The 20,426-nt window shown below is 35.3% G+C and overlaps 1 protein-coding gene across 2 annotated transcripts; it reads left to right on the forward strand.

Moving 5' to 3' along the window:
- Positions 1-9,304: 9,304 nt before the first annotated feature.
- Positions 9,305-19,161, forward strand: LOC115986701 (nuclear pore complex protein NUP62-like). 2 transcript variants are annotated; one of them, XM_031109953.1, is made up of 9 exons: positions 9,310-10,519; positions 13,815-13,908; positions 14,638-14,716; positions 15,904-16,026; positions 16,246-16,323; positions 16,986-17,089; positions 17,696-17,783; positions 17,875-17,973; positions 18,743-19,161. In XM_031109953.1, exons 1-9 carry the CDS (start codon positions 9,394-9,396, stop codon positions 18,833-18,835), a joined length of 1,884 nt encoding a protein of 627 aa, XP_030965813.1. In that variant the 5' UTR covers positions 9,310-9,393; the 3' UTR covers positions 18,836-19,161. The 2 variants fall into 2 exon arrangements, with proteins under 2 accessions (XP_030965812.1, XP_030965813.1); XM_031109952.1 differs by lacking the exons at positions 13,815-13,908; positions 14,638-14,716; positions 15,904-16,026; ... (3 more) ...; positions 17,875-17,973; positions 18,743-19,161 and adding an exon at positions 11,458-13,761 and having other exon boundaries at positions 9,305-10,519.
- The last annotated feature ends 1,265 nt before the right edge of the window (positions 19,162-20,426 follow it).

The raw sequence follows: 20,426 nt of genomic DNA on the forward strand, positions 1-20,426 counted from the left end.
CGATCGACGATCGCGATCGCACCGCTCGTCAGACGATCGCGCCGCTCGATCGATGATCGCACCGCGCGATCTCATCGATTGCGATCGTCGATTGCGCCGCTCGTCGGCGCAGTGCGATCGTCGGACGAGCGGCGCGATCTGGGCTCTCTCTTCTCTCTCTCTCTCTCTGATTTGGGCTCTCTCTCTCTCTCTCTGATCTGGGCTCTCTCTCTCTCTCTCTCTCTCTCTCTCTCTCTCCGAAAATGATTTGAAGTGAAAATGAGGGTGGAAAATCATTTCCGGGTCAAAAGGTGAAAATATTGGTCAACTGGAAGTCATTTTCCGGAAAATATCATTTTCCGTGACAGCCAAACATGCGGGTTTGGGGGAAAATGATTTCAGGAAATCATTTTCCACCAAAACAAACGCACCCTAAAATGACAAAACTCAAACTTAAATTACTGAAATGAAAAATGGTGAAACTTAGAAGATGTGTTTTTCATTTTGGCCTTAAATTTTAGAGTTTTCACGTTTATATATTTCCACCAAAAACTAGTTTTAAATTTAACTAGTTTTAGTTGTTTTTAGTCAGATTTTTTATTCAAAAAAGTTGGTTCAAAATGGAATTGAATATATTTATATGAAAAATCTAGTTCAATTTGGTTCAATTAAATACATTCCCCCTAAAATTTCATTTTTGAAATTTTAATGTTTTCACATTTGTATATTCCCACCCAAAACTAGTTGTAAATTTGATCATTTTTAGCTGCTTTTAGTTTGATTTCTTTTTTTTTTTTAATATAGAAAAGATTGATTCAAAATGGGAATATATATTTATAAATAAAAAAGCAAGTGTTAGTTTGGTTTTGTTAATATAATAAAAACCGGTTCTATCATGATTTTAGACAAACTAAATAAAATCAAACCAATTCGAAATTAAATTGTTTTTAGATTTTGGTTAACTTTTTTTTTTTTTTTTTTGTTTGGAGGGGAAAGACTAATTTTTGTTTAACTTGTATCGTAATTAAATCAATTTAATTTGTGGCGTGCCAGACATTCCTCTTTATTGTCTAAAGCCTATCATAGAAGACTGATAGGTCTTGGTGAATTTATTATGGATTTATATTGACTGCGCTTAAATGTGTGTTTTTTCCTTCCTTATACTGGGAAATTGTTGTATAGTGACCTTGTACTCCTAGCCAATAGGAGCATGCCGGCACATTAAAACTTGCTTACCTTAGCAGAACTGCCGGCTCTTATTATTTGTTAACGTCTGTTACTGTTTGGAAATTTTTAATAGGGGCACTCCTTCAAAATATTCACGCATGCCCTCATGAACTCTCAGTTAATAGGTTTGGGCTCACATCAATAAAAAAATAATATGGGGTTCTCAATAGAAGACAAAGGCTTAAAAGCCATAGACAATATTGACAGCAACACAAAGCCCTCAGTAGAAGACAATGGCGGACACAAAGGAACAAAGCTCTTAGATTTGGGATTAATTAATGTGCTGCAAATTTTAGAATCCATATCTCTCCATTTTCTCCCTTTTCTCTTCTCTTCAGCTCACTTTCTTTGTTCATTTTCTCGATTTTTTCTTCAGCTTCACCAAACTTTAAAAAATCTCTATTTCTACCATACTTTTCTGTGGGACACCCATGGCCAAATCTCCTGGTCGCATCAGCCACCGAGTCCCACACCACCACCACCTGTGCTTGCCCATGTGACCTCCTATCTTAAGGCTTTCTCATCTCTCTCTAGCCCAAATGTGGCTGATTTATATTTGATTTGATTTTAATGTTGTTTTTGAAATGCACAAATGATGTTTGTGAGAATGCTTGTTAAAAACTTTGGTTCCAATGCATTGTGCTTTACGGCTTTGCTGAGGTAAGCAATTTTTAATGTGCTAGCATGCTCCTATTGGCTGGGTGCTAACCTTGTACTCCGAGATTACACAATAATTTCTCCATTGTATTTCACTGTATTGTACCATGCCATTTCAATGCAAAGTTGCCATCTTGTAATTCTGGATCCTAAGAGGATGGGAGAAGATGATGCACTTATTACAAGACTTGAAGTCCCGAAGCACCTGAATTTTACTCTTAGCTTTCATGGGTTTTGGGACATAGACAAGTAATATTTTTATGATAAATGAACTAAAATTCTAAACAAGCCAAAAATACATTTCTTCACCTTCTCAAACCCATTTAGGCGAGTGGAAATTATTGTGACAAAGTGATACTTGTAGTGTTGTTGAATAAACATACTTTCATTTACATGTACATTATGAATATTTGTGTTAATACAAAATATAAAATTGCTTATTCCTTTGTTGTTGGCTTCATGAATTTAAATTGCTTTATGCGAACACATGCATGAAAGAGTTTATTAGGAAAATTTTAGGCCCCAATTGATTTTATAATGAAATTAATCACCTTGTTAAATAAATCGATTTAGAATTTAGGTTGATTTTTAGGATAATAACCACAGTTTACTAAGAAACATATATTACACTATATGAAAACAATAAACAACAAACAAATAACACAACATATGATGATGCATGAAACTATTCCAAAGGAAAAACTACTGCATGGGCTTAGACACCAATCCTAAGAAAAATATTTCCACTATATAGAACTGAAGTTTTACAAAATATAGTAATCATATTCTAGTTTGTTATCACTTGTAAAACTTATTGACATTTTTTTTTTTTTTTTGAGAGAAAGGTAGAAAATATTTATTGCATGGAAAGGTTTACATGTGTGCTCAAAACAATAGAACCCACGTAAACAGTGCCGAGTATGTTCTATTGTTGAGCATATACAATGCCACACGTACATTTGTGTCTAGTTTTTTTTTTTTTTTGCTTATGTATAACTTTTTAAAACCTTGCGATTTTTTCTTCATTTTTTCAAATTACAATGTGTCAAAATAAAATATTGATTGATCCAGGATGTGTTGAGCATGTGTCAAGATTCCATACAACAATTTATTTTTGTCAGACATTTTATATATGCAGATGTATATGGTTATGTTTATGGTTAGCTGTATGTATATGTACACATGCATATATGTTCTTGTTTATGTTTGTATCACATAATTTACCATCTAGAGTCAAATCTTCAATCCTTGTCATTGATTAAATCTTGATACCACTGTTAATAGTAGCAAAGTTAGGAAGTATAGAATATGTATCACATGATTTTGAATATGTATCACATGATTTTGGAAGGGTACAAGAATCCTAACCTTAACATTAGGCTTTTTGTGCAAGAAATTTTTATCTTCATAGCTGGAAAAAATTAGCAAATGCCCTTTTTGAGCAAAAATTGTAGTGTTTTGCCCCCTTTCCCAAACTAATTAGAGAAATGTTCCTCTTTTGTAACTCGATTTGAGATAAATCGAGTTTAAAAAAAAAAAAAAATTTTGGAGCCCTATAGTGACGTTTTAAGGACCTATAGTGGCGTTTTGTAACTCGACCTCTATGAATTCGAGTTATAGGCAATTTTTTTTTTTTTTAAATTTTTTTTACCTATAACTTGAGTTCATGGAGTTACAAAATGCCACTATAGGTCTTTAAAACGTCACTATAGGCTCCTTAAAAACGCCACTATAAGACCTAACTCGATTTATCTCAAATCGAGTTTCAAAAGAGGGGCATTTTCCTAATTAGTTTGGAAAATGGACAAAATCCTACATAATTTTGCACAAAAAGGACATTTGCCCATTTTCACCTTCATAGCTTGAATACTTCCTAATTGGATCTAGTAGGGACACGGAGAGACAATTTTGCAACATTCGTGGTTGCTTATCTTTCTATTCACACCAACAACTAGATATTATATAATCATTAAAGTTTGGTGTAAGTGTGTAACACCTGTTAGGATAATTAACCATGTGGGAGTGTTTAATTAATGATGGTTATATAAAGAAAAAAAAAACGTTTTTCAACTAAAACATTGACCTTTGACACTACTACACTATTAACATTCATATTTGTAAAGTTAGTGAGAAAAATGACAAATAAGGAAGAAAATTATAAATCAAGTATATAAAATATATTCTCAAAAAAAAGTATATAAAATATAAATAAAAGTATACTTTAGAAATACTTTTCAAATACATAATTGGATGTGTACTCTCTAATCCTACTACAACAGTATCTATTGTAAGCAAATAATATACACACACAAAAGTTTTTGGAGAGCAAGTATTAATGAAAATGTCCACGATATTAATAAAAACATGTCACTCCTAGGAATAATCAACTTTTGAAAAAGATACTCAGTGTTGTTGAGTCATTCCATATCGGTAAGGTGTGATATTGAGAAGGGGTTTATCACTTGCTCCGCGACACTAACTATTGCATGCAGTTTTGGTGTTGGCGTGTGAGTGTATTTCCTTACCTCATCTCCCTTCCCCTATATATGTGTGTGTGTGTGTTTCTCAAATAAAAAAAAGATACTCAATGTTGTCAAGTCATCCCACATCGGTAAGGTATGATATTGAGAAGGGGTTTATCACTTACTCCGCGACACTAACTGTTGCATGTAGTTTTGGTGTTGGTGTGTGAGTGTATTTCCTTATCTCATCTCTCTTTCCCTATATATGTGTGTGTGTTTCTCAAAAAAAAAAAAAAAACTTTTGAAATTTTCATGTATTGGTCCCAATGTAGTGAAACATTCTGCACAAAATCATTTTGACTCACTTTTTTTTTTTTGAGGGGAATCATTTTGACTCACTTGGTTTTTGTTTTTTCGAATAACAAATAATACTCTTGATGGTGTTATATGGAAAATATTCAAAACAACGACTAACGACTAACGCTAATGATAAGATTTTTCGAGATCTCTCTCCAAGTACAGTAAAGAGACAAATTTTGTCACATCCATGATTTGATATATTTTTTTATAATACCATAAATATTTTTTTTTAAGAAGAGGTACCGTAAATGTTTGTTGCAATCCTTATTTGAAGAAGTAATAATGTGAAAATTATAAATGCTGGTATTATGTAAAGAAAGTCCAAAGTTTATTGGCAAAAATATTGACCTTTTACACTGATTCACTATTAAACCTTTATAGTATTAAAGTTAGAGGGGAAAATGATAGTAAAGTTAGTGGAAAAAAAGGGTAAATATGAAGCTTTGTTTCAAATTAATGATTAAAAAAAAATTTCAATTACCACTTTTTTTTTTCTTTTGAAACACACGCACTACAAGGGAGAACGAATTGAGTTATAATACAAAAACACACCATAAACTCTTCTAAAAAGTCAAGATAACTTTTCAAACGTATTAATTTTATTTATTTTTTCAAATTTTTTTACACAATCAATTAACTTGTTAATTTATTTGTTTTAAAGTTAATAAATTATTAGTTGTTGAATTTAGCTTTTTACTGCATTTATATATGCATATTCATGTGTATATATTTATATTTGAACGTGTGGATATACATAAACACACGTGTGTCTACATAGTTGGTTATGCTTGTATTACATAATTTATCATCTAATATGTAAGGTTGAATTTTATTAACCATCTTGTTGGCTTTATTCCGTGCCAAATTTGCTTGTATTTTAGCAATTATAACCCTGTATTTAGGTGAGAATCATGTAAGGGTAGTAAGTGAGAGAGTGTGAAGAAATGCTCAAGATTGTGCAAGGATGCAAAGACTCGCGGCTGGACTCGCGGATGACTTGCGACTAGCAAGCCGCCAAAGTTGGCACATGTGTGAAGCATGCAGGGAAGCTGAAGAGTCATGCCAGCTGTTGCACTATAGGACAAAAGTCCTAGATTGACCAGGTTGTTAGCTCGCTGTTTGAACTCACGACTTAGCCCAGTCGCAAGACCAAGTCGCCAGACCACCCTGTTTGGAAAAAACTGACTCTTTACATTCCTTTCTCACCGTACTATATATAGAACCTTATACCCACGAAATGTAGAGAGCTTCCAGAGAGAATTTTGAGAGAGAAATCCTAAAGAAAAACAAGATTGATTCATTCACAATCTTCACATAGAGACTCTTCAAATTCCTCTACTCTCTTCCTTTCCATTGTTAAATCCTTGAGAGGTACATTACCAAAATCTTTTCTCACCATACCCATATTTGTGAGAAGGCTGTTTGGTGCTTTGAGAAGCAATTAAGAAGGGACCAATTTTATATTGGTAGATGCTATGGTCAAGTAGCGGAATCCGGTAAACTAAAGAAGAAATAAGTTCGGCAGAACCTCATTGGAGTAGGAGCTTGGAGGGTTTAGGTACATTGGGTAGATTAGGCTTGGAGGGTTTTTTGCTGTTCATATATCCCAACTACATTCTTTAGTGGATTATTTACCGCTTGGAAAGCGGCGGAGAGATTTTATGCCGAGAGTTTCGGTTTCCTCTTCGATAACACATCATGTGTTGTCCTTATATTTGCATCTCTCTTTCCTTAATCTTTGCCATTTAATTTCTGCTGTGGATGTGATTTTATTTGGTTTAGATTGTTTATCAATTCTGTATTAATCTTATGTTTATATTCCGCACATTAATTGTTTGATATTAAGTTTGAATTGGTAATTTGTTAATTGGGGGTCTAAACATTTATAGTGTTTTATACACTAATTGAACTTTCATAATATAATCCTTACTTTATTGTTATTACTAATTTGAAATTGATACTATTGTTAATAAAAGCAACAAAGCACAAAATGTTGATTTCCTTCCAAAGCATTTGGGGAAAAAAAATTCACTTCCATATTATTTTGGATCCATATAAAAGAGGTATAAATGCATTTTTGGTCCCTACATTTTGGCCTCATTTCTACTTTGGTCCCTACTTTTCTATTTTATTGCTTTTAGTCCTCAAAATGAAAAATATGGATTATTTTGGTCCTTATCATTAGCCCACTAACGAAAATTGCTTATGTGGCAAACTGAGTGCACCGCTGGCACATTAAACGTTGACGTGACCATTAAAAAAATATTTTAAAAAATAATTTTACATTTTTTAAATATCATGTCGCATTTTATTTTATTTTTTTTGAAACAAGCATTTTAGTTTTCTAAAAAAAAAAATCTAAAAAAATTTTGAAAAAAAATTAATTAAACACAAACATTAAAATCTAATTAAATTAAAAAAATAATTCATTAGTTTTTCCGAAGAACATGACTGGTCATGTTCATCATGTTCATCTTATAAATTTTTTTAGCTTTTCATTTTTTTTGGAGAGAACCTAAGAACCCAAATCCCGAACATCAACAATGTACCTCTCTCTCTCATGTTCAAACACATCAAAACTCATATAAACTGATAACATTTTACTAAACATTTTCTTGGCAACCAAACATAACACCACCACTTGCGAACCTAGAAAACCCAACCACCTACAAACCCAGAAAACCCAACCAACACCATCGATCTGACCTAGCCACCATGATCTCCACCTCCATCGATTTGGCATAGCCATCAAACCCAACCATCCCAACCCTCTCTCTCCACCTTCGCCGCCAATCTCCACTAATATGAGCCCTTCTCTCCACTTCCATCACCACCTCCACCACTGATTTGAGCCCCTTCATCCAACTCCACCACCAAAAACACCAAAACCCAAAGCTGATTCTAATCAATAAAATATACCAAAACACAGCCCAATCCTAATCAATTTCAGATCTAGTCAGATCAAATCATGGTGACCCACCTAGCCACTACCGCTCTTGGTTTAGAGAGAGAGAGAGAGAGAGAGAGAGAGAGAGAGAGAGAGGATAAGATCAGTTAGCTAGGGGTTTCGACCATGGGTCTTGGGTCTTCAGCTATGGAAACACAAAATCAAATTTGCCACAAACCCATAAACCTAGAGCAACAAAAATCACAACCCACCATTGGAATCTTCCACCAGAGATCACCATTGATCTAAGAAAGAGACACCGATATGAGAGAGAAAAAGAAAAAGAAACAAAGATAGAGACTTGTATTTGAAGATGAGTCAATGATGATATGGGTTTTGTGTTTTGTGCATTGAAGGGATTTGAAAAAGAAAAAATTGAGGGGTTTGATAGGTTATGGGTTTCAAAAAGAAAAAAGAAACAAAGAAACAAAGAAAAAAGAAACACTAAAAAGTGTTTCTTTTTTCTTTGTTTCTTTTTCTTTTTACAAAGAAAAATGAAACACAAAAAGTTTTTCTTTTTTCTTTGTTTCTTTTTTATTTTTGAAACCCATAACCTATCAAACCCTCAATTTTTTCTTTTTCAAATCCCTTCAACGCACAAAACACAAAACCCAAATCATCATTGACTCATCTGCAAATACAAGTCTCTATCTTTGTTTCTTTTTCTTTTTCTCTCTCATATCGGTGCCTCTCTCTTAGATCAGTGGCGATCTCTAGTGGAAGGGAATTGATGATTTGGGTTCGCTCTGTTGAAGGGACTTTTTTCATCTTTTACTGTTGAAGAACTCTAATGAAGAACATGACCAAAAACATAATGAAAAGAAAAAGAATATTTGATTTAATTATATTATTTTTTTAAATCATAAGTTTAGAAATTTGTTTTATTTTTTTTTTCTGATGTGGCTTTTTTTAATATTTAAAATGTTGATGTGGCATTATTTTTAATACTAAATAATTTTTTTAATATTATTTTAATGACCACGTCAGCATTTACTATGCTAACAGTGCTATATCAACAATTTCTGTTAGTGAGAGGACGGTAGGGACCAAAATGGAACATGTTTTTCATTTTAGGGACTAAAAACGATAAAATAGAAAAATATGGACCAAAATAGAAATTGACAAAAAATATAAGGACCAAAAGTGTATTGAAATTGACAAAAAATGTAAGGACTAAAAGTGTATTTACGCCTATAAAAGATCAAATGAATTTATAAATGTGACTCCTTGTTGATTGAATGTACAAACAAAATTATGAGTTATTAAATGTTTGTCACTTGATCTTTGGAAGGGTACAAGAATCCTTTCACAAGGATAAATCACTAATATTTATCTCATAAATTTACCATCGTTAATAGAAGCAACAATATATGTTTGTATCATTAACTTAAGTACAACATCACTAAAAAAAAAAGAAAAAAAAAGGCCAAGGTATGTTAGTATTTGTCTAGTGTTGATTATATGGATGAAGGAAATAAAAAAAAATCTAGCGGTTTGTTATGAATAATGGAAGGAAGGGGAAAAGAAAAAGAAAATGTATTTGGATTTAAATATTAAAAAAAAAGATTTTTTTTTTTTTACATAGTGGACCTCACAAAAACTTTTTCCCTCCTTGTGAGGGATGGCAAATTACCATTTTAGCCTCCCAAAACCAAAACTAAAAACTGCAAAAACCCTCATTTCTATTTTTTCAAAACCCCAAAACCAAAATCACTCGCCCAAAACCAGAGCAAGAGAGAGTGAGTGAGTGAGAGAGTAACCATGTCGGGTTTCCCATTCGGATCCTCCGTTTCCACCACCTCCTCACAATCCACACCTTCACCCTTCTCCTTCTCCTCCGCCGCCACCGCCTCCGCCTTCTCGTTCGGATCCTCCGCCTCCCCATTCGGATCCTCCACCTCCCCATTCGGATCCTCCCCTTCCCCCTTCTCCTTCGCCTCCTCCTCCTCCACCACCACAACCACCGCCGCAAACCCTATCTCCTCCGCCCCACCCGCCTCTCTCGGATTCGGATCCTCCACCCCTTCCTTCTCTTTCCCCTTCAATTCCGCCTCCACTCCCCCCGCCGCCACCACCACCTCATCCTCATTCCTAACCGCCTCAACTGCCACAACCACCACTTCACCTCTCTTCGGAACGACGCCGTCCGCAACCACAACTCCTTCCGCCGCTTCACCTCTCTTCGGATCTTCAACCACCGCCGCCACCACCACTTCCCCCCTGTTTTTATCAACTCCATCTCTATCCCCGTTCGCCACATCGCTATCCACAACGAGTTCAACCTCATCCCCATTCCTCTCCGCCTCTTCAAATCTCTTCGCCGGTTCTGGTTCTTCTTCTTCAGCTTCAACAACCGCTCCTTCGTTCTCGTTCGCTCCAAACTCAACCGCATCTTCCTCCGGACTCTCATTCTCAAACGCTTCAGCTTTTTCAAAACCAACTCCATCTCCATCAACAGCAACAACAACAACGCCTTTCTCATTCCTAACACCTTCCTCCGCCGCCTCGGTTTCCACCACATCCGCAGCAAAACCTAGCTCCTCCGCAGCGCCATTGTTTTCAACGATCACGACCACGACCACGACCGCTTCGACTCCGGCTGCTTCTACTACTACTACTACAACTACAACATCACAGCCTTCGTTTTCTGTGCCTTCGTTTGGTTTTACTCCATCTTCGGCTTCAACAGCTCCTTCAATATCTGTACCGGCCAGCTCGGCGGCTGCTTCTTCTTCGAGCTCTACTGCGAGTTCTTTTACAGGTTTTGGTGTTACCAGTGCCGCGAGCACGACTCCTTCGTTGGGGACTACTGGTTTTAACTTCAGCAAGCTGTCGACGCCTGCTTCGCCCTCGCAAGCTCAATCCACCACTACTGCACCTGTTTTCAGTGAGTTTGCTGAATTTTTCTTATTGCGTTTGAGATGTTTGGTTATAGTGTTTATGTCAATGGCTATGTGTTTGTTTATGCTTGATTAGGTTTTAGTGAATTTGGAAATAGATTATGTTTAGGGATTTCAACTTTGAAGTTCACATGGTACATTTAGAGTTTCTGGTATTTGGTGCTTGAATCCGTATTCGTTGTGATGAATGAGTGTTGATAAAAGCGTCAAGCATATTTAAGCACGCATGCCTATGAACTAAAATAGTTTTTTAAAAAAAGTAAAGAAACCAAAATAATAATATATATGGTGCCTATGAACTAAAATAAATAGTGTAATTGCACTAAATTTCTTTGAAATTTTGTTTAGTAAATTTGAAAACAACTATCAATGGAAAATATGATAATAATCTATTCATAGAAAGTTTAAACAAAACTTTTGATATGATCTTTGTGTGCTTATAAAAATACATGACTGTGATAGCTATAATAATAAAATAAAATGGATGGTTCAAAAGAAGCTGAAAAAGCACAAGAATAGTAAATTATACTTGTTTGTTGACATGTAGACATTTTTCATTTGTGTAATGCAACACCTTAAGAATTGTGCTTTTATAATAAATCACTGTTCCTTGTTATTTTCTTCAAGAGAGAGCAATTAATTTTAATGATTCATATTTTGTTTAGAAAAAAAAGGGTGCCTGGATGGACTTTGTGCTTCTTAATAAAGCACTGAAAAAGTGTGCCCTAGTTGCACTTCATTAAATGAGCTTTGCTTTGACCAAGTGAAGTTCTTAGACCTTGAGGCTTTGAGATTGCACCGCTCGCTTTTAACAACATTTATGGGAGCTACTTTGTTTGTTGCTATTAGATTAGATTCTAGAATATAGAACCTCCTCAATTTGTTGGTCAAATTGAGATAAAGGTTACTCTTTGATGCATTTCAGGATGCCCTTTTTTTTCGGGTGAAAGTTGTGTTGCATGTTCTGCTAAGCTATTCAAGAATTGTGTGGGTGATAGAGGGGATGGGGTTGAGGGTAAGCAGCTGGGAGATGGGATGGTGAAGAAGCCAATGCTTCCAAATGCTGTTACTGTAGAGGAAGCCAAGGAAGAGGTGGCCTCAAGAGTGGAGAAGGATCATGATGAGATAATGGAGGTTGTGGAGATGAAAATGGCAGCATTAGCTATGGATTCTGTTCCAGGCAATGTGGTTTCCTTTCCAACAATTGCATCTTCTGCCATTTCATCAATGTCACAGATTGCGAAGGCTACTGTGGTCACCCCAGAAATTTTAAAAGCAGAATTGTCTGTTATAGGCAGTGAAGGGGTGATGTTGCTGGGTAAGGAGGTTAAAGGAGGCCATAAGGATTGTCCTGTGAAGATGGAGGCTAAGAATGATTTGGATACTTCAGCTTCTAAGGCTTTCAAGGTAGATGAAGCAAGTGATAGTGGACTTGGGATGCAGACTTCTCCTTTATCATCTCTATGTGTAGAAATGGATAGCCATGTCTGCTCTTCTCATAAAAGCCCAATCATCAAAAGTATTTTGTACAAATATGGTGACAAACCTTCCCCTTTATCATCTCTATGTGTAGAAGTGGATAAGCATGTCCTCTCTCCTCATAACGGCCCAATCATCAAAAGTATTTTGTACAAATATGGTGACATAACCATGGGGAGCACATTCAGGAGTATGGATGCCAAGTTGGCTTTTCTTGAATTGATGGCTGATGCTGTGTATCGACTTTCCAACCTTACCTTGGACACAGTTAATTCACATGAAATTCAACTCATAGAGGCAAAGGTAGCTGATGTGCTTGCTGCTGGGTTCAACGTGAAATGGTTAAAGCAAAGGGTGGATGAAGTTATTGCCTCTGCTAAATACCAGGAATATTGTATGGAGTTGGATGAGTTGGACAAACAAATAGAGGCTACAAAGAAATCTTTGGTGGATATGGAGCAGCAACGTGTGGTTTTGGCAAGGGAGGTTATTGCCATCAAAGCTCAAAATGAACGAAATGGCATTTTGGGGCATACCCTTGCTGAAGGGCTACTGTGATATTTGTATGGATAATAGAATTGTAAATTGTACTTGGTTGTTTCTAGTCAGGGGGGAGTGATGGTTTTGTGGAATATAAAAATGGATATTCTACACATTTTCCTCTTGGTCTCTATTATTTTTTTTCTTTATTTTCATTGTGGTGTTTATTTGTTAATATTATAATGAATAGTTTACATAAAAAATGCCTATGAGCTCTCACTCAACTGGCACCTCCTCCCTTATAAGTACTAGGTAGAGGGTGAGGTCGTGAGTTCAAGACGCATTGGGTGCATTTGCAATTTCCTAATAAATAAAAAAAGTTCCTGTAAGGAATTGAGGGAGAAGGTAATTCATTATAGAGAGTAGAAATCTTTAATAAAATTATGAGATTTAAGGTCCTGACAATGAAAAGAGGCATGTCATGAATTAATTTAGTTAGCCTTCAATTCTTTGTGATATGCACAATCTAATTTAGATATGGTCACTGCCAAAGAGCTTTCCCCATGGTTGAAGATCCTTCCACTTGAGTGTAGACATGGGGTGAACATTAAAATCTGATGTGTAGGTTTGCTTTGAGCACCTATTCTTTTGGTTTGATGACCCTTTTTGTTGCTTCCTCATTGGATGATCTGTAAACCAGTATGATGTTGGGGTTGACATTTCCAGCCTATTTAGTCCTAGAGCCAGCTGCTTTGACCTTGTGAAACCGTTAGGGCTCTGATTGAATTCACTGCCCTGGCAATTAGAGGTGAGGGACCTGAACTTTTATCTCCAAAAGGACCAAAACTTCCTTTGTGGATTTCTTTTTTGAGGTTTTTTAAGCCAAGGGGAAAAGGGATATGAGTAAGTGATGCCATACACCCGTGCTCATGTTAATCTTATAAATTCTGTTGTCATTTTATCCCCATGTATCTGACATCATTGTTTCCTGCACCCTAGGCCTTGCCTTAGGCAGTAAAGGGGTAGATGGAGTTGGGTTAGGTCTTAGGCTTTATCTTGCCTAGCAAAGCATAAATGGTGGCTCCTCTATGATGATTGTTCTTCACTTCATCAGTGACAGTCTTACCAAAACTTCTGTATGGTTTGTCACCTTTCTATGCAGCTGCATATTCCTTTATGTGTTCTAGGTTCTTAAGCTACTAGTGATGTCCTCTTTCAGTAATCACTTATTTTGATGTGTAAATGCTGAGGTGCCTTGATCAAATTGCAGTTACTTGTGTCTGATGTTTCCATATCATTTGATTGAGCAAATTGATTCTGCAGGTGTCCCTTCAACTTCTGCAGCTGCAACAACTTCCAGTTCCAGTACTACTGCAACTCAGCCATCATCATCTCTTATTGTGGCTTCCAGTAGTGGGTCTGTATGCTTAATCTTGGTAGCTAACATTGTGTGTTCACTCTTTTGCTAGTATCCAAGTTTACCAGTTTGTATTTTAGTTAGGTTCAATTTATTGAGAAGAAAAAGGAAAGGAAAAGGAAGATAAAACAATTTCCTTTACTTTCTGTGCATTTGGTTGGCAGGAAAATGTGTTGGTCACACCACTAGCTACTTTCCTACAGGAAATATTTTCGCTCAAGTCTCATATGGCAGTTTTAACATGATTATGCATCATGGGAAAATTTAAACTATTTTCCTACAAATCTTGCAAACTAAACAATTAATTAAGGGAAAACTTGTAAAATCAAATTTTCTAAATTTACAGTTTACCTGTCTTTTCTTGTGAAAATTTTTGTAGTAGAACTTTCTCAGTATATGTCATTTTGAAAACTTTTGGTAGATTACCTTCTTAATTTTTAGATCAGGTATATATAATCAGTGGCTAAACTGCTAAAATTTACTATTCATGTCATTTCACATCATGCTCTTTTAGTAGTTTATTTGCTCTCTACATTCCATATAATGTTACTTTTAAAGAAGTGAAGACAAATAAAGCTAGAAAATCATAATGCTTTACCATTCTATATTTTTTGTAGGTTCCTAAACTCTGTACTATTGAGAACATAGATGACAGTATTTGAATGTGTATTAAGGTTTTTCACATTAGATATATGATTTGCTGACTTATCCTCTTCTCTTGTTCCATAGTACAACTTCGAGTGTCAGCACTGCAGTAGTGACTGCACCAAAATTACCGTCTGAGATCACAGGGAAGACTGTTGAAGAGGTATGTCAATTCACAAAGTTGTTTTCAAATCTTGTCTTTTATGCAATACAATTTTACAAGTGCATGATGCAGCCAAGGGAAAAAGAGATTAGTCAATGTTTGCAACTATATCTCAATATTGGTAATATATAGTATTTGTTGTGTGGGACCCTTGTGTGATGACCAATTTATGTGAGACTTGTGTGGTTTAATGGGTTGAGTCATAAGTGCTTTAGGATGGGAACGATTTTTAATTTTGATTTTGATTTTATGTGTTTGGCAAAAATTATTTTGCCAACTTATTTTACTATTCAGTTTATTTTTATTACTATTCATGAGTCCCACTGCACTTTTTTTCTCTTCTTTGTTGGCTGGGCACTGGTAGAATGGTATTGTTCATGGTACTGTGAACAGTCACCAATTCTCCCCTTTTCTTATCTTGTTTCAACCCCAAAGCCACCAATTCTTTTACCCTGTTAATTGCCTAAACCCCACGTTTTTTTCCCTTAAGAATGACCCTTCAATTACCACTTCAAATCATACTCTAAACTCCAAACAGAGCTGTTGCCAGAATTTTCCTGCAATCTGCTTGTTCTCTATTAAGCCCCCGCTCCCTCTTTAAATCCTATCTTTCCCAAACCTAATTCATTCGACAAACCCTAAACCACAAATTTTCCCATCATAAAGCAACCAAAAGAACATGTAGAAAGGTTCTCCAAATCTGTCCTATATATTAATTTGACTTCATATGAAAAGTAGTCTTGGACAATTGTACCTCTAAAAAATAGTTTTGGCAGGTGGTACGCCTGCAAGAGGACAGTGGAGATGTTTCACTATATAGTGCTTTTATTCTTTCTTTATTTTTTGGAACTCACAGAATTAGGAAACTAGCTCCTTGAATAGATATTGCAGAAGTGGTAAAAAGAAGAAACAAGGGAAGATTAATCTTGAATACATTCAGCCTAATTTAAAACTTGTTTAATAGTTGCTCCCTTCTTTCCATAAAACTTAGCTACACATTAGATGTTTTCATAAATTCATAATCAACCTTTATTTTTGTAAGAAGAAAGGTGGGGGCTCTCTTTCATCATCAAACCATATTCGCCAATATTCTCGATAACCATATTCTTCTGACTTGATTCAAATTTCTGCATGTTCCCCCCCTCTCTCTCTCTCTCTCTCTCTCTAATTGTTTATTTTATTTAAAGATCATTAAGGAGTGGAATGCTGAACTACAAGAGCGTACTGGAAAGTTCCGAAAGCAGGCTAATGCGATAGCTGAGTGGGATCGAAGAATTTTGCAGAATCGCGATGTTCTTCTTAGGCTTGAGGTGATCTATTTTCCAATATAGCCATCTATTCTATATTATGTATAATAACCCTTTATGAGCCATCCTGAGATAGTTATTTTGTTTATTTACTTATCAAAAAAAAAAAAAAAATTCAAAGAGTTGACATTTTCTCTGAGATAATGTGTCCATGCCTTTACATAACTGACAGCTACTCGTGTCTTGTTGCTGTTTTGCCTAATGAATAAATTTTTAATTTAGATTGAAGTGGCAAAAGTTGTTGAGACCCAATCTAACTTAGAGCGGCAACTGGAGTTGGTCGAGACTCATCAACAAGAGGTATTGTAGTGAGTTTTTTATTGTATATCTTCTTGTCAAAACATTGTTCAGTGGTCTGATTACATTACAATGTGTTTTAATTGAAGGAGCCTAGGTTTGCATATGAAAATTTTGCATATTTTCTTTGGTCATCATCAATCAAAATTCTTCTTGTTTATATTTTGTTGTGTACAGTTTCAAAAAACCCTGAAGAATACTTTTTTTTTTTGCTGAATAATTGATTTCATTAGAAGAAAAAACCAAGCAAAAAGAACATATCATATTCAAGGACAAGAGCCGAAAGGGACCAGTAAATCTCTCTTTGAAAAAAACCCAAGAGGGTATGGAGGAGATGGGAATAGACTGCCCCCAGGCATTATAAGATGCTGCCCAATATGCTAGATTATGAGTGAGAGAATCAAACTATCTTACGGAGAAGGAAAAAGATCAAGCAACAAAATATTTATGCATAATTCTAATATCATGTACTATAATAACAATCTCCCAATCCGGATTAAAAAAATAGAGCTTTGTCCTTTTGCTTTATTCATATGGTGATTTTTATTGCATGCACCCAAACATTATAGGAAAAAATTGCATGATATTCTTTAGTAAGTATATTTTTCTTTGTTTGTATTCTTCTTTTTATATATATATATATATATTTTATTTTTACTTTTAAGGTTGACAAGGCTTTGCAAAGTATGGAAGAAGAAGCTGAGCGTATTTACAAGGATGAGCGTGGAATGCTTCTTGACGATGAAGCTGCATCCACAAGAGATGCAATGTAAGTACTAAGTTTGTTGATTTGGTTGGAGTAAAATTAATAGATTCATGTGGCTTACCATACTTTATCTTAATCTTTTTAGTTTGATTGTATCCATTCTTTATCACAACCCATACGCATCCCCATATGCCTGCTTGATAGTTTATAATTAGGTTGGATTTAGGTTGATGGTTTATGGTTATATGTCTGCAGAAGCCTATTTTTCTGTAAAATATTTCCAGATTCTGGTTGTATACATGTATATGTAAGTACTATGTTTGTTGATTTGGTTGATATAAAACTGATAGATTTATGTGGCTTACCATACTTTATCTTAATCTTTTAGTTTGATTGCATCCATTCTTTGTCACAACCCATATACATACCTTATTGGGCTTTCAGTCTGTTGACTTGGCTGTCCCACATAAAGCACAGCCATTGCCTGCTTGACAGTTCATAATTAAGTTGGATTCAGGTTGATGGTTTAAGGTTATATGTCTGCAGAAGCCTATTTTCCTAGTAAAAAATTTCTGGATTCTGGTTGTGTGTATATTGCTATCTCTCTGTCCATCCCCATTCTAATATATCAATGTCATTGTATGTATTTTTTTTGGGTGTGGAATACAGGTATGAACAGTCTGAATTTATAGAGAGGGAATTAGAGCAGATGACAGAACAGATCAAATCAATTATTCAGACCCTAAATGCCAACCAGGTAAATACTTTAAGTTCAAGTTTCCACTTCTTGACAAAGTTTTTTTCTTAAAGATGCAAACGATTGATACCTACCTTACCATTTCTTTTAGGGAGGAGAACTTGAGGCAGCTGATGGGATGACACCTTTAGATGTAGTTGTCCGGATTTTAAACAATCAACTAAGTTCTTTAATGTGGATTGATGAGAAGGTTAGTATCCTATGTTGTATTATCTCCTGGCAGTAGCTGCACTTGGTAGTTTTGATTGGTAATTATTATGTGTAGAAATGAAAAAAGATTGCACTTATAAAAAAGATTGCTAAAGGTTTGCTTATCCTTGTTTCTAATTATTGCTTCAAGTGTTTATGGTTTCCATTACCTTGTTCCACGAGCTTGTAATGTTGGAAGATTTGTCTATCGTTTACAAAACCTTGGGCTTAGCACAAGTTGTTGCAAGTGTCATGGGGGTTGGTAGGTCTTAAGATCAGATCTTGCTAAGAAACAAGGAGATCAGTTGTTCACAAATCTCAATACTTGTTAAGGCTTTCATGAAATGTAGATTAGCTCTTTTATATATAAGATTCAGTTATTTACATGTTACTATTTTGGAATTTTTTTGAAAAGGTTAAGATATACGTGCTAATTTTTTCACATATGACCTCCCTTCTTCCAAAAAGACCCTGCAAGCTGCAACATTTTTTTTTTCGTTGTTGTGTATCTATAGCTCATGTTGTAGGAAACATAATTTTCCCTAGTGCATTTATAGTAGTACTCATGCAATTCTTTGTGCTAGGAGTGACTGTTCTGCTTTAAATATTACTTTCCACTTGAACATTTTATAAACCCCAGCATAAAGTGATTGGAATGTATGAAAAATCTGGATTTGCTGTATACATCCATTTTTCACATGCATTTATAATTATTCTCTATGGAATATGGAATATATTGCTAGTGCACTGACCAGATTCAATGCCTTCAGGCCGAAGAATTTTCTTCACGTATTCAGAAAATTGCTAGCCAAGGTTCTGCTGCAGATCGTGAACTGATGGGTCCAAAGTTCTGGAAGTCCTGATATCTGGAATTGTAAACTACCTCAATTTTTTTTTTTTTTTTAAAAATCGGCCTGTACTGAGTCAGGATTAGTAAATGAATGCAGAGGAAAAGGTTTTGTTATACCTGTGTTTTTCAGGCATTAGATGCATTTGTAGGGTCTATTGATGTTTTTCCTTTGTAGGAATAGATATTCTCTTTAATAACATTTTGAGAATCTCTAGCTGTGAAATTAGTTTGTACATGGTGATTGTAGCCATCTGATAAATATGCTCTTGATCGAATCCACAGGTGAAAGATGTGATTACTCTAGCATCCATCCTTAAGTGGCTGGGTACCATGGGCTCATTAGGGTGGTTTTTTTCTTTAACTTAACGTTATATTAATATGCTTGAAAACCTTCAAGCTCAATAGATTTTAGGTCTATTGTGCTACACAATGGGACTTACCGTAATGGTTAGATGTGTACATAGAGGGCTCTTAATTTAGAGGTTTGATGGGCATGACAAGGCCATGGTTCTCTAAAAGTGAATGAACAGTAGGATTGGGAAATGGTTCATAAGCAGCCTTAGAGATTATGAATGTATTTGTGTAAATATTGATAAATAAAATGCATTGAGAAGAGATTAGGTCATTCACAACTTGCTTGGGTGATCTCTCACGACAATTAGAATCCACACATGCACGTTTCTCACAAGTTTAATAATAATTGCCCCATCAGATAATTTATTCAAAAAATGGGTCATGGTCAACACGACAATGAAAAAGAGCACCGAATGTGCACAGAATTTACCTCGCTCCAAGAGATAATTTTCCCTGGAACTGGAAGTGGGCCAAAGTAGAACACTACAGTAAAGGAGTAAACTTCGTGGAACTTCCCTAAACTCTCTAAAGTTAGTCACAATTACCGTCCACTTTTCTATAACATTTTCTATTTTCTCAAAACTGAGAACTGTACAAAAAGTTTTATCTGCGACTAATCGTTTGAGGCTCTTCATCTCCTTGACCTTGACATTGTGATCCGCGACCTCAAGGTGTTCTCATTTCCTCTTATGCAATGCTTATACAAATTATTAGTGGATGTATTAGTCATAAAGTTTTTAGATTCCATTAAGTATTTAAGTGTGTCACGTCAAGATAAAGTTTTTAGATTCCACTAAGCATTTATGTGTGTCACATCATGATGACATTTTGATTCTGAATAGTTTTCCAAAAATCAATATAAACAAGATTTCAATGTAGGTCACCACTGTACATTCTTAGTGCGATGGTCACACATATACACAATGTACGGGATTTTTGGCATTTAGGCTGATTTTGGAAACAATTTTGTTAGTCAACAGGTTTTGCAAACATGTTTGTTAAGTACATGTTTGTTAAGTAGTATTTTTGAGTCTATGAGACTCGAGATCAATGAAGGAACTTGAGTCTCTTCCTTAAAAGAAAACCAAGAGAAAAACTCAAGCTTATCACCGATCCTTCCTTCTTCTCTTTAGATCAAGCCCAAATTGGGCATTGGAGGCCGAAGCAGATTCTCTCCAGATATGCAAATCTAATCCTTTGGTGCTTCTTTGGGGGTTCTCTCTTTCTTCTTCTCACAGATTTGAGATGTT

This window comes from Quercus lobata, chromosome 4 (assembly GCF_001633185.2).
Source record: "Quercus lobata isolate SW786 chromosome 4, ValleyOak3.0 Primary Assembly, whole genome shotgun sequence".
In the NCBI taxonomy this organism is placed as follows: domain Eukaryota; kingdom Viridiplantae; phylum Streptophyta; class Magnoliopsida; order Fagales; family Fagaceae; genus Quercus; species Quercus lobata.

Excerpts from the sequence above, each read along its gene's own strand:
- LOC115986701 (XM_031109952.1), top strand. The coding sequence starts at position 9,394 with ATGTCGGGTTTCCCATTCGGATCCTCCGTTTCCACCACCTCCTCACAA. Across the intron at positions 10,520-11,457 it reads CACTACTGCACCTGTTTTCA|GATGCCCTTTTTTTTCGGGT; the intron begins GTGAGTTTGCTG and ends GATGCATTTCAG.